At 50.3% G+C, this 17,789-nt stretch overlaps 1 protein-coding gene across 7 annotated transcripts in view; it reads left to right on the forward strand.

Moving 5' to 3' along the window:
• Positions 1–17,789, forward strand: part of LOC119163012 (uncharacterized) — a 434,320-nt gene that overhangs the window by 168,853 nt on the left and 247,678 nt on the right. For all 7 annotated transcript variants that reach the window (XM_075882725.1, XM_075882727.1, XM_037414895.2 and 4 more), the window contains one exon: positions 6,841–6,918. In XM_075882725.1, coding sequence (XP_075738840.1) covers positions 6,841–6,918 — 78 coding nt within the window. The remainder of the gene's footprint in view (positions 1–6,840; positions 6,919–17,789) is intronic.

Genomic DNA, 17,789 nt, shown 5'->3' on the forward strand with positions numbered 1-17,789 from the left:
CCATCGTCATCCATTAATCTTTCTTTTCCCCTCGCACAGTGTAGAGTAGCAGGCTAGAGCAAGCTACGCTCAGGCCGACCTCTCTGCTTTTCTGTAAATAAACCTATCTCTCTCTCTCTCTATTCTTCAGCCATTGCTATCAAGACTATGTAGTGAGTTGGGCGATTACTCAACATTTTCTTGTGGCATCATGTGAAAGACACCAGCGGGGAAGTGCACTTCCTAAGTGTGCACTTAAGTTTCCCATTGTGACAGGGGTATAATCTCGTGGCACGGAACTAAATAACTTTCAGCAGATTCTGCTCATCTTGTTCTCACCTTCTAGAAAATGTACCAGTTACAGTGAAACCTCGTTAAACCGTACCCACATAAACAGTAGTTTCGTTTTAAAAGTAGTAAAGTCAAATCCCTGACTCAGTGGCCATTGAACATAATGCATTTTGTATCCGCATAAACCGTACCAGCTTATCGCTTATGTACAGTCGAGCCCGACTACATCGAACCTGTTTATATCAAATTATCCTGCATATCGAACAATTCCTAAACACGTTAAGTTTACATTCAGAATATATAGAAAAAGTTACGGTTTTATCGCACTAAAATAGCAACGACAACTGATATATCAAACTCCGTATGCCTCAAAAGTGTCCCAGCAAGTTGGCTTTCTCTCGCGGTGGCGGGGAAAACTGCCGGCACCACCCTAGAAAAAGTTGGTTAGACCCGATTGTGCGCAGGCGAACACCCCCCTCCAAGAAATGATCCTGGCCTGCTCGCAGCGCTTAAAGCCAATCAGAGGCCGTCGTGCTTTCTCCGAGGCGCGGAGGCGGTAGAAGTGAGCGCCACTTCTTCTTTCTTTATGCTTGTGTGCCTGCTGCTGCCGATTCAGCGTGGTCTGTGGTGTTGCCTGTTGATGCTCTGTGAACTGTATTGGCGCGCTGTCATCATGACTTGCGCAAAGAGGCTAAATTTGCCGTTCGCCGCGAAACTCGAAGTCATCCATCGGGTTGAGCGCGGTGAAAAGAAGTCAGACGTCGCCGCCGCGTACAAAATTCCAAGGAGCACGTTGAGTACTATCCTGAAAAACAAGGCAGACAACAGGCCAAGTCGGACAAAAGGCCAGGTGCCCGTGGCGCCCGACGTGTGCGCGCTGCTGTGTACGAATATGTTGAAGCGGCCGTTTACAAGTACCGTATTTACTCGATTCTACCGCGCCCTCGATTGTAACGCGCGCGCGATTTCCACGACGAAAAAAAAACACAACTAAGGCATCGATTGCAACGCACACCCATTTTTCTCGTTGGCCCGCACGATCACACCACTCGGGAAAACGACTCCTTTCGAGAGCGTCTTCCGTTTCAATATGAGGTACGGGGGAAGCTTGTGCCTATCTGACGTGCAACGGAGCATTGCCGTCACTGTAGTTTTATCGTGGGCCGATGTCAGCACGGGAACTTGCTACGCCCCCTTCTTCTCGCGATGTCAGAACGGGACCTTGCTACGCCCCCTTCTTCTCGACGGTGCCAGGCATGTCGAATTAAAGAGGGGTCTGATCGGCATTCCCGATTTGCCCAAGCAGGTAGCTGTTGTGCCGCAAGTTTAGGACGAACCTCTGAAAATTGTGAAGCTTTTCATCGTACTCCTCCGCAAAACTTTTCACATATGCATGTTCCCCTTCAGAGGGAAAAGCCTTTCCTCTTCATAAAGTTAGTTAGCCAGCACCTGCTCGCTTTAAACTGGCTCCGCATTAGCCCTTTTTCTAAGGCTAACTGCATAGCCTGCACTTGGAGCAGTTCTGTTGTCACGGGCCGCTGTGCCGCTCACTGCTTAATCACACACTCGCCGAGCAGCTCTTCAATTTGTGGAAACCGACCCTGCTGTGCTTCACTGAAGCCTTTGCGTGAATCTTTGCTGTCGACAATATTCTGCTTTTGTTTCCGCCAGTCCCGCACGCACGTTTCGGGATCTCCGAACGACCGCGATGCGGCCAGATTTCCGTCCGTTTCGGCACACGCGATGACTTTTCTTTTAAAAGTGGCATTGTGGTGCACTCGTCGAGTTTTTGGAGTCGGCCCTACCATGCTGTCGATGCTAATGCACTACAAGATGACGAACTCCTCAGTACACGTACGAAGTGCCACACATGGGAAACACATAGGCAGAAATGGCCGACGCGCCATGCCGATGCACGTAGGGGGCGGCCATTTTGGAAGTGCCGATGACAATAGAATGACCGTATTCATTTTTTTTTTTCGTACTCGATTCTAACGCGCATGCAATTTATGAACTCGCTTAACCGGAAAAAAGGTGCACGTTAGATTCAAGTAATTACGGTAGTTTGTGGACGTTTTGTTGCGAAACATTCCGGTGTCCGGCCCTATGATCGAGCAGAAAGCGAAGCACCTTGCTTTTCTGCTTGGCAGGAATGATTTCCAAGGCGGTTCAGGCTGGCTTCAGCGGTTCAAAGAATGGCGCGACATCATTGTCAAAGCTGTTACAGGTGAAAGCAGAGCGGCAGACTTGGACAGCGTAGAAAAATGGCTCGAGGAAAACTGGCAAGATATTGCAGCGAGATATAGAGCAATATAAGATATCTTCAATGCGGATGAAACCGCTCTATTTTGGCAAATGTTGCCAAACAAGACACTTGCGTGTCGTGGCGACAGTTGAGCGGCGGCAAGGCAAACAAAGCTCTTGTGTCCGTGCTGTTGGCAGCTAATTTAGACGGATCGAAAAAGCTTCGACCTCTGGTTATCGGGAAAAGCACGGCACCGCGGTGTTTTCAAAATGCGCTGTCGCTTCCAGTTACCTACCGAGCAAACTCAAAAGCGTGGATGACCGGGGAGCTTATCAGCAGATGGCTATCTTCGTGGAAGGATGATTTGGTCAGCGAAAATCGGAAGGTGTGCCTGCTCGGGGACAATTGTTCATCGCACCTACTGCATACGACCTTCAGCAACAACGAGCTGCATTTTTTGCCCCCGAACACTACGTCTGTACTGCAACCACTGGATCAAGGCGTTATATGCGCAATGAAAGCCGGCTATCGGAAGCGCCTGGTCGAGAGGCGGCTGCAGAACCTTCGTGTCGGCAGGGAGCTTAAGATCGACTTGCTAGGAGCTATTTCTATGTTGAGTAGATCGTGGGCAGATGTCAAGAAGGAGACGATCCAGAACTGCTTTAGGCATGCCGGCTTCCGCATGGCAGGTGATGACACCCCAAATTCTCACAGCACTGCAAACACCGCAGGTGTTTCTGCCGAAGTTTGGAACGAGCGGGCGGAGTTTCCGGGTGCTATCGACGGATCGACATTCGACGAGTTCGTCAGTGCGGACGATGATGTCCCCATAACAGGATGAGGATTACATTGCAGACGTCGTGCCGACCACGAGCCAAAGCGACAGCAATATGGAAATCGACGATGGCCCATTGCCTACATCCTCTGAAGTGATTAGTGCATTTGCGTTAGTCCGGCGCTATTGCTTGAATGTGGAAGGTTGCGGCCTCAGCTGCTCCGACTCGTTGGACAACGTGGAGGCGTGCGTGCTGTCGCAGGCAGCGAAGTCGTTGACACAGAAAAAAATCCGGGACTATTTTGTTCCACAGTAGGGCATGCAAGTAAGCCACCATATTAATAAAGTACTTTTCTTCTAGATTGTTATGTGCCTTTGTGTCAAAACCTATACCGTGCCTATATCGAATTAAGCCATATATCGAACTAATAAATGTTTTTTGGCGAGTTCGATATACCCGGGTTCGACTGTATTGGTTAATAAGTAGTTTTTCCCATTTTCGTTGCGCACTCGCCGTGGCACGTCGTCCCCCACTGGGTGTCCCGACAGAACAGCAAGCCCCAGCGATCGAAACACGCCTCGCTTGTTTGTCTTGATGATTATGGCAGCTGTGTTGATGAGCGCCACCTTTTGGATTTTTTCCCAACAAGAAGTACGTGGCCTCCGAAACTGGAAGTTCAGCACCTGATCGGCACTCGGCCTGCCAAGTTTCTGGTGTTGTGCATGCGATGGCGCTTTGCACAAACGCGCAAACACGGTGTGTGCTTGCTTTGCTTTCTTTGTTCCTTTGGGGCCGTGCATACGTATTCGCTCGTTGTTCCGTGCTGTACGCAAGAACTGCAGGAGCGTCACTTTTCACGTGTTTTGTATGTGTGCTTGTGCGGCTTTATACTTGCGTCATGCCGAAGCTGGGACAAAAACATCAAGTGCTGAAAATAGAGGATAATTTGGACATAATTCGTGCTATTTAAATCTTGGCTGAACAGCACACACGGGACGAGGACGGAAGAAAGGAACAAAAAAAAAGAACATAGATAAGTGCGAACATTGATCGTGTTCTTTTCTTCCGTCCTTGTCCTTTGTGCACTGTTCAGCCAAGATGAACCCTTACCAACTCGCTCAAGCTTCCATTATTATGTGCTGTTGAACGTGGTACGAAAAAATCGGCGTTGGCACGCGAAATGAACCTGCTGTTAACCACGGTGTGTAGAATTTAGAATTTGAGAGAGAAGTTGTTCGGCAGTGCTGCTGCAACTGCGAAAAGGTGCCGGCTACATGGTTCGTCATTTTCGGATGTAGTGGAGGGGCTTGTCAAGTGGCTAAAAGCTGCACCAGGTCGAAAAATCAGCCTATCAGCAGATCCCTGTTAAGGGAGAAGACCCTGGTTTTTGCCTCGCAGCTCAACTATGACAACTTTGCCTGCAGCAATGGCTGGCTGGCCAGATTTAAGGCGAGGCATGGCATTACCGCAAGGAGTGTTTTGGGAGAAGGCACTCCTGCTGGCGTGAATGGCACGGAGAAGTGGCAAAATGGCCAGCTGAAGAACATCTTCGAAGACTACGCACCTGATGACATCTTTAATATGAATGAATCGGCGCTATTCTTTAAGCTGCTACCAGACAAAACGCTCGCCTTTAAAGGCGAGACGTGCACCGGCGGTAAGCATGCAAAAGACAGAATATCATTGGCGTTGTGCGTAAACATGATTGGAATAGACAAAACTCCGTTTCTCGTGATTGGAAAGTCGGCGAAGTCAAGATGTTTCAAAGGTGCCCGATTGCCATCAGGGGTCATCTATCGCAGCAATACCAAGGCATGAATGACTGAAAAACTTTTTGAAGAGTACGTGTTTCATTGATCGTCGTTTTGCGGCTAAGAACAGAGGAGTAGTTATTATTTTAGATAACGCTTCGGCGCACGTCGCCCTGGACAACCTGACGGCTGTGAAGTTGGCGTTTCTACCACCAAACACAACAGCGATTGCGCAGCCTTTGGACCAAGGTGTCATTCGAGCTGTAAAACAGCTGCGCAGATTTTTTTTCATCATTTAATGCGGCAAATTATTCTCCATCGACCTTATTGGCGCGATTAACCTGCTCGAATACTCGTTAAGGCAGGTTGAAGCAACGACAGTTCAAATTTGATTCAAGCGTGCTGGCTTCAGTGTGTATGCGGGCGACGCAGGTGACGCTAGTGACACCATCGACCAGACTTCCAACATTATAGACCAAGCTTGCGAAACTCTGCTAGCTGAAGTGCTGGAGCGGCAGGGCATTACGAAAGGCATTTCCTTCCCCGAATTCAGAGACGCAGACAGCGATGTGCAGACATCTCCTGACATGTTCGACAAAGCTATTGTTGCCTCTGTTCGAAGTGTTGCCAAATGATAGCGATGAGGACAACATAAAAAGCGACAACACGGGTGACCCAGGTCCGACAGTGGCTGAAGCTGCACATTGCATCAGCGTCATGCGCATGTTTGCCGAAAAGAGGGGGCTGGAGGGAAAGCTGGCTCGCAGCATAAGTGAGTTTGAGGCTGCAATCATTGCTGCTAGGTCGCTGCATCGTCAAATGAAGATTACAGACTTTGTCACGCGAAGTTAATAAATTGCTGCACGTTTTTTTGTTTTTTCATCGCACTCCCTCGAGGTTTCTTTTTTTCACAGGTAAGTGGGCGACCTGGCGCAATTTCGGTTAAGCAGTACTACCGTTTAGTACTTACTTTTCCCGAGCTCCTAACAACTATGGTTTAACGAGGTTTCACTGTACCTGTAAATGATATACTATGTGCAAAAGCACATATAATTGATTATAATCATTATAATCGCATGCCAGCAGTACTATGTGTTTGGCCAGTACCTCACTGGTGCATTGGGGTTGAGTTCCGAAGCCAACACATGTGCAATTGCATCATTGCCAAAAGGTTTATTCCCCCGATGAGACAGAAACATTTAGGATTTGTGTTCTGCACTCACGTGGTCCATTCGTTTAAAGCCAGAGGCTATCACTTATACAGGCCACTCAAGTTTATGTCTAGAGCGTGAATGCTAAAAGGGCGAATTAAGCGAGTCGGTTATTCATGGTACTTGAAATACAAATGTGTTAACAAAAACAGGGACTTGAGTAGACAAGGACAAGTGCTTGTCCTTGTCTATTATTGTACCTGTTTTTGTTAACATGCTCGTATTTCAAGCTAAGGCTAAGTTTGTGTTAAGCTCTCTTATATGAGTTTGTGTCACGGCGATAAGAGCAGTGTAACATCGGTGAATGGAAGCAACAAGTAGGACTGCTGTACATGTTCTCCTCGGGGGTGCTTCAATCATCATTCTATCCTTGCGGTTCCAAAAAACTGTCGTTTTTTCAGGTTTGCAGCAAAGTTGTGATTGGCTGTTTTTGGCAGAAGTCACCCTTTAAGCTACTAGTTTCTCAATCTGACAAGCCAACATCTCCAATTGCTTTCAGCAATCCAAACATCTCTGAATGTTAGAACCAGCGGGTTTTGCTGTATTGTGGCCAGCCAGATGACAATGAAGGTGGTTCCTCTGTGCAGCATCCATCGTGTGACCTGTGCGTGTGGTCAGGACGACTGCAGGCTTCACCAGAGGAAGACTGGCTCTGCTACATCGCTGTAAGCATTTTTCTAAAATTTTAACAATGTTGTGTGCCAGTGTGCCAAAAAAGCATCGCTGTAGGGAGGCCACATGAAAGAAAAACAGAACTACCGTATTTACTCGCATAATGATGCACTTTTTTTTTTTCAGAAAATCCGGCTCGAAGTTAGAAGTGCGCCAATTACGCGGGGTAAAATTTTCGAAAATTTTTTCAACTCGGTTCTCGCGCTTTAAATCTGCATACTTGTCAAGTAAAAGGCGACTTTATCTATCGTTTACCAATTAATTCAGCATAGAACAAACATACCTACGTAACTTTTAATGAACAAGCGAGAGCCGTCAACTGCGCACACACACATAAAATTTATTTACACAAAAGTCGTAGCTGTTCCTCCTTTTCTCTATTCGGAGTCCGAGTCGGAGATCACACATTCATCCTCGCCGAGCGGGGATTCGTTTTCGGTGTCCGAATCATCCGCACCCCACAACATGTCATCCTCACTCGCATCCAGTGCGTTCGAGATACCCGTCTTCTTGAAGCTTTTCCTGACGACTTCGTCGGAGATTGCCTGCCACGCTTCCACGATCCAAGCGCACAGCATTTCCACAGGCGGCCTCTTAATCTTACCACCTGGAGTCAGCTGATGTTGTCCTCCAGCCATCCAGGTGGTGTACAGCCTTCGAATATTGTCCTTGAAAGGTTTATTCAAGGACACGTCCAAAGGCTGCAGTATCGATGTGAAGCCGCCCGGAATCACTGCCAGATCTGTGCGCAGCTCCTTTAGCTCATCTCGTACGCGGTCTACTAGGTGCCCACGAAAACTGTCCAGGACAAGCATGGACGGCAACAACAGACCACCCGGCCGCCGACCCCAGACTGTTTTCACCCAATCCACCATGAGTTCCGCGCTCATCCAGCCTTTTTCCTGGACTCTGACGTAGATGCCTTGAGGGAATTTTGCCTTTGGAAGCGTCTTACGTTTAAAAATAACGTAAGGCGGTAGCTTACGCCCATCCGCTGTCACCGCCAGCATTACGGTGCATCGTTGTTTATCAGGGCCAGACGTTCTGACGATGACACTCCGTGCACCTTTCTCCACCACTGTCGTGTTCCACGGCATATCAAAGCAAAGGGGGGTCTGATCGGCGTTGCCGATCTGGGACAAAATGAAGTCTTTCTGCTGTCGGAGCTTTATAACAAAACTGTGGAAGTCCACCACTTTGTCCTCATATGCTGCGGGCAAGCGCTGGCACAAGGTGGTCCGCCTTCGCAGTGCGAGGCCATGGCGCCGCATGAAACGAGTTGTCCATCCGGAGCTGGCTTTGAACTCTTTTGCTTCGATGCCCTGTGCTCGGGCTATTCTGCGCGCCTCAGTCTGCACAATATCCAACGACATAGCACAGCCGTCTTGTTGTCGTAGCTCCCGTATATGCCGGACCAGTTGCTCTTCGACGTTCGGATACCTGCCGGTCTTGGCACCGCGGAAAGCCCGTCGTGTCTTCTTCGTCGCCTTAAGTTTTTTTTCTTGGTCCCTCCAGTACCGAATACTGGTTTCTCCAACGCCGAAATGCCTGCTTGCAGCCCGGTTGCCGTGCTCCAGTGTGTACTGCACTGCCTTCAGTTTAAACCCAGCCGTGTAGCTCGCGTACTTCCCCATAGTGGAACCAAAGTTCAATACACGACCACAACATACGCACACCGCTTGCAAAATGGCGTTTCTTTCTTTTTCTCTGATGGTGGTGATGGCGATCGAGCCCCCGGCGTTGTACACGTGACCTCCAAAAAGCGCGGCGATTTGGGGGGTATCAGTAATTGATGGAACAGCCGTTTTTTTTTTTTTTTCGCTCATGGATGCTTTTTTTTTTTTTTCAAGTTTTATTTCGACAAACACGTTGGTTAGGTTGCACTTCGAATTTTTTTTATTTGCTCGTCGATTTGCCTTCTTTTTTTCTTCAGGGTACGGGGACCGCGTTCCAACTGTACCGCTGGGGGGTAGAATCGTTTCTGATCACGGCCAAGTTCGGGGTGCGCCTATTATGCGCGGAATTAAAAAAAAAATCGAATTTTCCGCGACCAAACTAGGGGTGCGCCTATTATGCGAGTGCGCCGATTATGCGAGTAAATACGGTACTTGTTCAGTAACATTGAACGTTAAGCTAGTTTGTGATAGCTTATGTTTACTTGTGTAGCACCGCACGAAGACAAGGCTGAAAAGGTCTGAAAAAATAGACAATTTTTGCACTCTCAGCTACTGTTAAAACTGGATTATAGGTCGAGCCTCCCCCTCCCCAACTTTGAATCTCAAAAAAAAAAAAAAAATAAAAATTGCACCCTTACCTTGATAAATACTTGACACAATCAGCTGCACTGTGGGGATGTTTCTTTTCATTTCGACACTAATCCTATGTACAGTCGAATCTTGATAATTCTAACGAACTCGAAGGGGCCCGAAAATTTGTTCGAATTAATGAGAGTTAAATTAACGGAGGGCTCCCCATGCAGTGGCGCATGTGCACTGAGCTAACACACGAGGGGGAAGATTCAGAAGACTTACATTTATTCACAAATTGCAGGACATCCTTTATTAATTGAAGTAATCGGTGATGCGCGCCTGCACACGTTTGCCTTGCAGCGAGTCAATCAATTTCGCACAGAACTTGCAAAGCATTTCTATTTCGGGTTCAGCATTCTCTTGGCAAGAGAAGTTGCGTGCGGCAATGTCCAGCACCGCCACTCTCTAAAGATGACGACAACAACGACCGCGTCTCCGCTACGCAGCCGCAGCGTAGCCAGCACGTGATGAGAAAGGAGGGGCGCCTACACACGGAGAGAACAAAAACTCTGCAGCAGCTTCTTCAGTATCTTTTTTTTTTTTGCTCTTTTTGCGCGCAGCATTGAAAGGACAAGAGTCTCTATGTGGCAGGGACTGAAAAGGAAGAAGCGTGGCACAGGCATGTCCCAGATCGGCATTTGAGAGAGAGAGCGACAATTCCGTTGCAGCCTTTTCTTTTCTTCTTTTCGTCCTTTGCGCGCAGCATTGAGGTGTCAGAGGTTCCGCCGCAGGATAGGGCGTCGTGCTGAGAGTACTTTCGGAGCGCGGTATGTTCGAATTAACCATCGCAATAGCTTGCGCGTTCGAATTACCGGGCGTTTTCGCCCATTGGAATACACATAGCTTTGACGCGACCACAGCGTCACTTCTAATTAACCGGAATTTTGAATCTTGTGTTCCAAAAATTATTGTACCAGTCAAAGATCAGGTCTAAGCCGTTGTGAAATGTCCTTTTTGTAAGATCACCGATAACTTTTCAAACTTGAACATCATTGTCACTCGTGGTACGCTATCATGTTGTATATTATCACATGCTACAAAAGGTTTTCAACTAGAACTAACTGAGCCTGCGGGAAGATGCACACAAGACTGGCAAGGTGGCTGTCCAAACAACAACTAGTGAGAGAACGCGCTGTCCCAGAAAATCGTTTATTCCAGTGGGCTGTTGGAATAGTGTCTTTGTTCCAGTGTCTTTGTGCCTTGTGTGCAAGTAACATTATTCTCCCTGTGAAAAAAAGACTTGCATTGGTTCGATGTTCCAAAAGGAAATAAGCAAAGTATGGAAAACCCGCGTAAAGTACGCACATTTTTGCGCCGAGCTGCGCAAAGCTATGAAATTTAGTGAAATTGCACCACGCTGGGCCAAAATACCTGACCAGCTTTAAGATTTTTTTCTGTTGCACCAATATTTGCGAGAAATAGAGGCCACATTAGTCAACTGTAGTTCGCATTGTAGGGGTGCTGACACCTCTGTAAAGTTGTTTGCGCTGCGTGGCGCACATGTTTCGCACAGAAGCCGTATTTCAAGTGTGACAACCGCCGGCGATAGATAGTGTTGTGTTCGGGTTGAGTACCTTTATTGGTAGAGTGGTAGCACTGGTGGTGACCTCTGGCGGGAGACAAGCCTTGGTGGTCGGCGAGAGTTGAGGGGTCTCTTCTGCGCGTGGCGGTTGCCGCGAACGGTTGTCTCTCGCGGTGGGTCTGCCGTGGACGGCACCGCGGGCCGCCTGCGGTGGACCCGCGTGGCGAGTGAAGCGTTAGGAACGTTGCCTTTTGTGTGCTCTTGTGTTATGTAGTTTGAGTGTATGGTAATTTTGTGTAATGATGGCTTAGCGTTGTAAGGACATCCATTGGTAGTGATGGGGGTATGTGGCGCCCCCTGGGCGTGGTGGCAACAGTGTACATCCGGCCTGTGTGCGGGGACGGTGTTGTGGTTAGACGTGAGTGGTGGGTGTGTGAGGCCTAACGAACACGAACGAGCATGACAAGTGAGGGCTCGTCCGGGATTGGCCCGACTGAAATTCCCGATGAATTCGTACAGTTTATGCTGCGTCAGACAAATGGATCGGCTATCGAACGCGAGCGCATAGCATCTGAGCTGCGGCAGGCATCAATGGCCGCTCCCGTGGTTCCCGGAGGCAACGAGCGCCGACTGGCCTTTGTTGGACCGCCGGCTACACAAATGTCGGCGACGGTGATAGCGCTTATTGCGACCACGTTGCCTAGGTTCGCGGGCTTCCAGGATGTGCAACACCCGGAGGAATTCCTCAGCAAAGCGGACAATTTTTGCCTGATTAACGGCATAGCTCTGGAAAACCGAGTTCGCCGCATCGTTACCGCGGCGCATGACGGCAGCCCGAAATTGTGGCATCGTTTCGCGGGTCCCTTCGCTACGTGGGATGCCTTTGTCACCGCTTTTTGACGGGAATTCGCGTCGGCCGACGAAAAGAAGCGCCTGAAGGAAGAGTTAGAGGCACCCACTCAGCACCCGGAGGAGAACTTGAAAGAATTTATTTATGTTATTTTCGAGTTCTACGACCGAGGAGGTTGCCGACGACGTCAAGGTCGACAGAGTGCTGCGCCAAATGCACCCTCAGCTGCAAGACTTGGTAGCGGGGTCCACCTTCTCAAGCTTGAAGGCCCTGGCGGATGTGGCCGATGGCCTGATGGAGCGAGTGCGACGCCGGCTACAATATCGGCCTCCTCCACCCAAAACAAATCAGGTCGCGCGCGACTTGGCATATTCGGCGCATGGCATGCCTGACGCAATGGCAGTGCCCCAGCACTCCGTAGCAGTCGTTTCCGCGCTGAATGCCGGTTGGACACCTGGGTGCGCGTGGCCCCTCCACCCTGGAGCAGTGCAACCCTCATACCACCGGGACCAGTGGCCCATAATTCAGGCCCAATCTGTCGGCGCACCAACGTACCGACCACCAGCAGGGCGTCGACCTCAGCGGGCCCCGAGCCAAGTTGTTTGCCGACGATGTGGCGTCCTCGGCCACATTGCACGTAACTGTGCGAGTAAACCGCGCCAAGGCAACGCCGTTTGCTTCTAGTGCGGCCGTCCAGGGCACTTCCAGGCTCAGTGCTCGGGAAACGGGCGCCAGTAGGCGCCGGTTCGGCGGGTTCCTACTGCAATTTTATTATGCAAGTTGCATCTGCAGCCGGAGGAGGGAAGGAGCCGTTCTTGGATGTTCGAATCGGCAGTACAACGTTCCGTGCATTGCTCGACACTGGGTCCAGCGTGAGTCTCCTTGGTCCACTAGCCACCAGTGAGGCATGCTCTTCGAGGGGAAAAAGGAAACGCGAAACTCGAACACTCCGCTTGGCATCAGGTTGGTCCCAGAGCTCCGAGGTTACAAAATCCGAAATAGAGTGGGATGGTGGCTTCCGGGTTCAAAAATTTATTTGCCTGCCTGACCTGTGCCGGGATGTTGTGCTCGGAAGGGACTTCTTTACAGCCAGTGGCATGTCCTTGCACATAGCTTTGGGCGGGTGCACTATAGGTATGGAGCCACAGCTTGTTGTTCCATTTGCCAAACCAGACAGGAAGGTTGCCCCAGATCCAGTTGATGATGCCAATTGCCTTGGAAACTTGTTTGAGCAACAGCCAGACGTTGTGGCATGCAACACCATTAGTGGCTTAGGACAGCAAGCAGAAGTGATGCGTGAGTTCAGGGGCCTGCTGGGAGAATATGAGGCACTCTTCACAAAGTTGCCTGGTTGTACAACACTCATTGAGCACTCTATCGACACAGGTGACAGCACGCCAGTGCGCACGAAACTGCGCCCAGTCAATCCAAAAAAACAATGCATCATGGATGCTTGCTTGGACGAGATGCTAGAAGCAGGCCTAATCAGGCGGAGCATAAGCAGCTGGACAAGTGCACCAATCCTGGTGGGAAAGAAATCCGGAGGCTACCGGGTGGCTGTCGACTACGGACGCTTGAACTCCTGCACAAGGGTACCAGTGTACCCAATGCCTCGCACTGATTGGCTCCTGGCTCAGCTACGTAATGCACAATGGTTTACAAGGTTTGACCTCTCCCAAGGGTTCTTCCAAATTCCACTGCGGGAACAAGATGTTGAGAAGACTGCATTCATATGTCATAGGGGCACCTTCGAATTCACAAGGATGCCATTTGGTGTGGCTGGAGGCCCAGCAACATTCCAAGCTTTAATGGACAGGGTTCTTGAGGGTGTAAACCACAAATTTGCCATGGCGTTCCTTGATGATGTTTTGGTGTACTCTCCTACAATAGAACAACACCTGGTACACGTCCGTGAAGTCCTCGAATGCATCAAGAATGCAGAGCTTACAATTAATCCAACCAAAGTACAACAATGCACTCAATCCTTCACCTTCCTTGGTCACGTTGTATCTCCAGGAGAGTGCCGACCAGACCCAGAGAAGGTGCGTGCAGTGGCAGAGTACCCACGGCCATCCAACATGAAGCAACTGCAGGCATTTCTGGGCTTAGCTGGATATTACAGGAACTTTATTCCACAATTTTCCCTCACTGCTAAGCCCTTAACCAACTTGCTCAAGACGCAACAGAAATGGCAGTGGACGAGCATTGAAGAACAGTCATTTGCGACTCTCCAAGCAAGGCTGGCAACAGATGCAGTTCTGAGCTTGCCAGACCTCAATGCACCATTTGTAGTTGAAACAGATGCCAGCAGTGTTGGTATCGCCGCAGTGCTGCTGCAACGTCGGGATAACATTTTGAAGCCAATTTCATTCATCAGCAGAGGCTTGTCGGATGCGGATCATAATTACACAGTCCTGGAGTGGGAGTGTTTGGTCGTCGTATGGGCTGTAGAGAAATTCCGATCTTATTTGGAATTCACAGAATTCGAAGTGCACTGTGATCATGCGTCATTGGCTTGGATGTTCACACTGAGCAGGCATCTCCTCGTGTGTGGCGCTGGGTGCTACGCCTTCAAGGGTTTCAGTGCAAAATTAAGCACCGTCGTGGTAAGGCCAACATTCCTGCTGATGCCCTAAGCCGGGCACCTGTTCAGCCAAACTCCAAGACAGCAGCTGAAAGCCTGCCTGAGAGACTTTTGCCACTTAACTTGGACACTGACGAAGGCTCTGTCACGTTTGAAACCTGCCTGCCAACCACCATTGAGGACCTCAGTGTTATAAACTGTGCGAAAATACTAGCACAAGAACAACAATGTGATGCTCTTTTGCGTGACATAACCAGAACTATCCAGGGAGAGTGCCTGCACAAAGGCACTGCCGAAACCTGTCGTCTGGAGGACCTGGCATCCACGTCTCATCTAGAGCCATCAGGACTTTTGGTGCAATGTCGCGGCGACCGTACAGTAGCCTGGTTGCCTACTCACCTTCGCCCCTTGATCCTGCAGATGGCCCATGACCACCCGACAAGTGCCCATGCAGGATTCTACAAGATACTGCAGCGCATCAGAGACAAGTTTGTGTGGTTGGGCATGAGCAATGACACATTGAAGTATGTCCGCAGTTGCTCAGTCTGTCAAAGGACGAAGGCACAGCGTTGCAAACCCCAAGGATTTATGGCAAGCCAATGGCCTGCAGCACCAATGGAAGAACTTAGTATCGGCTTAATGGGGCCGTTACCTACCAGCCCTCGGGGGCACAAGCACTTGCTGGTCATTGTTGACAAACTTACCAAAATCATTGAGCTCTTCCCTTTTCGTGCAGCAACAACACAGCAGATAGCCAGCCGTGTGGAAGAGTTCATCTGCAGACACGGGGTACCTACTGCTATTTCTAGGATAATAAGAAACCCTTTGTTAGTAAATTATGGAAGAACCTGCTTAGGCGATAGAGCATCTCGGAGCGCCACACGGTACCTTACAGGCCAGCCGGACAGATGGTCGAGCGGCACAATGGCACCGTGAAGCAGTGCATTCGTGCATACTGCAATGAGCACGAAAACTGGGACCAACACATTCCCGAGATTGCTTTTGCAAAGCGAACCGCTGTAAGTGCTGCTACTGGATACACCCCAGCCCTCCTCTGCTATGGCCATGAACTCTGAACACTCTGGCAACCCACCGAAGACAAGCAAGACGCTGAGCCTGCGGTATCATCTTCTCACGCATTCGCAGCAGAACTTCAGTCCCATTTGGCAGAGGTCATGAATGCTGCACGGCAGCATCAGCAACATGCTTGGCGTGCCCAGAAGCAGCACTACGACCAGCGACGCCAAGCCACGACATTGGAGGAAGGCGACCTTGTCCTGCGAGAAACCAACATAGTCAGGGACGCTGCAAGAGGCATCTCATCGAAGCTGGCACCAGGGCGAAATGGTCCATTCCGCTGTCACGTGCTAACCCTAAATCGCACACCACACACCGCTACGTCTTGCCACTCCTTCCAACCAGCCTGAACCCTCGTTCCCCACACATGCAACCCCCACCACTCCAGTCCCAATGATGATGATGACGCCGTCACGTAGTGCCCTCTCTCGGCCAAGTCCCAGTGATGATGACGCTGTCACGTAACGCCCTCTCTCGGCCACCCTCACAGGTCTCCCCCGTAAAAATGTGAAGCCACCGCTACATATCGCCTGCAGCGTCATGGTAGAGTGTCAGCTGATCTGCGTGTCTCACACAGTGGCGACGACCCGTTTTGGGATCCACTAGAACAAAGTCATTCTGTCCTACACGTCTCACTGCCCGAAAGGGACCGGAACGCCGGGGTGCAAGCTTCGAGGAGAAGCCCTTGGTGGCATCGCTGAGAGAGTGGCTTTCGAGCAGAACAAGATCACCCTCCTGTATTGTCAGTGGCCGCCTGTGCTGGTCGTAGCGAGTCTTCTGGGCACGCCACATGTGGTTTTGGTGTGTCCTGGAGAAGTCAAGCACCTCCTGCAGACACTTGGAGACCTCAATAGCAAATGCACGGTATGCTGTCGCAGGAGGCTCCGCGTCGTCTTTGGCCTCAGCCTGTGTCCATGGGGTTCTCAGCTCCCGGCCATAACAGAGGAAGGCAGGCGTGTAGCCCGTGACAACGCTTTCAATCGTGCGCATGGCCAGGGCAATTTCAGGGATGTGCTGATCCCAGTGCTTGTGGTTGGAACAATAAGCCCTAAGGCACTGCTTGATGATGCCATTGTGGCGCTCCACCATTTGCCCGGCAGGGCGGTACGGAACAGTGTGTCGGTCTTGTATGCCCCAATGCTCAAGGAGGCCCTTCCACAACCTGCTTACAAACGGCTTTCCATTATCACTTGAAATGGAGACAGGTGTGCCATGTCTGCAAAAAACCTGGATCATGCAGGTCACCACACTCTTGCTGTTTGCTGCCCGTAATGGAAAAAGTTCAATGAACTTGGTGAACTTGTCAATCACCACGAGAAGGTACTTGTGGCGTCGAGGCGTCATAGGCAAGGGCCCAATTATGTCCACGCTGAGCTGTTCCATGGGTGCAGTGGCCCATTGACTGCTCATCAGCCCTTCTGGCTTCTGCCGGTGGGCTTTGGTGCGCTGACAAACCTGGCAGCATCGCACATACTTGGATATGTCCGAGCGCATACCCAGCCACACGAAATTCTGAGAAATGCGTTTGAGGGTCTTAAAAAAGCCGGAGTGGCCGCTAATCGGGTGGTCATGGGACAGTCGCAGGACCAAGTTGCAGAGATGGTTTGGTAGCCAAGGTACTTTCCTGTTCCCTCGGTGCTGTACAAGCAACCCACTCTCTTCCATCTCGGTCGTCTCCGCCAGGTCTTTGATCAAAGGTTGATCACTGTCAGTGGGCGGAAGCTTCCCTCCCTTCATCACAGTTCGTAGTTTTGACAGTATGGGGTCCTGCTGTTGTTCCTGGGCGAGGAGCCCTGCATCATTCAAGACAGTAGTGTCGTCCACTTCAGATGCTACAGCAGCTGCCTCAAAGCTGATTTGTGGGCTGGGCTCTGGAACAGCCATAGGGAACAGGGTCTCATGTAGACTCGGGCTTGGAACTTCCTGGTGCTGAAGGGGAGCTCTGCTCAAGGTGTCGGCTGGCACATTTGCAAGACCCCGCGTGTGCTTGATTCTGCAGTTGAAACCTTGCAGCCGCAAAACCCAACGCTTTACACGTGGTGAGGCCTGGTCTGTGGTGAACATCCAGGACAGTGAAGAGTGATCACAGTGTACCTCAAACTCGGTGAACTCAAGGTATGGTTGGAACTTGTCCACTGCCCACACCACAGCCAGACACTCCCATTCTTGCACTGTATAGCGCTGCTCTGCCTCAGTGAGAATCCTGCTAATGAAGCTTATTGGACGCAGTTGAGCATCACTCTCGGCTGCCTGCAGAAGCAACGCTGCAATGCCGACTCCACTGGCGCCTGTTTCCACAACGAATGGTCTGTTGAGGTCCGGCAAGTTTACAACAACATCGTCGGCCAGGGACTGCTTAAGTGCTCTAAAGGCTTCCTCTTGCTGCAGCTCCCACCGCCAACGTTGGTTTTTCTCAAGGAGTTCTATGAGTGGACGTGCAGTGATAGAAAGCTGAGGTATGAACCCTCTGTAATAGCCTGCTAGTCCCAGGAAGGCCTGCAGCTGTTTGAGTGTTGTTGGTT

This window comes from Rhipicephalus microplus, unplaced genomic scaffold (genome assembly GCF_043290135.1).
Source record: "Rhipicephalus microplus isolate Deutch F79 unplaced genomic scaffold, USDA_Rmic scaffold_13, whole genome shotgun sequence".
NCBI lineage: Eukaryota > Metazoa > Arthropoda > Arachnida > Ixodida > Ixodidae > Rhipicephalus > Rhipicephalus microplus.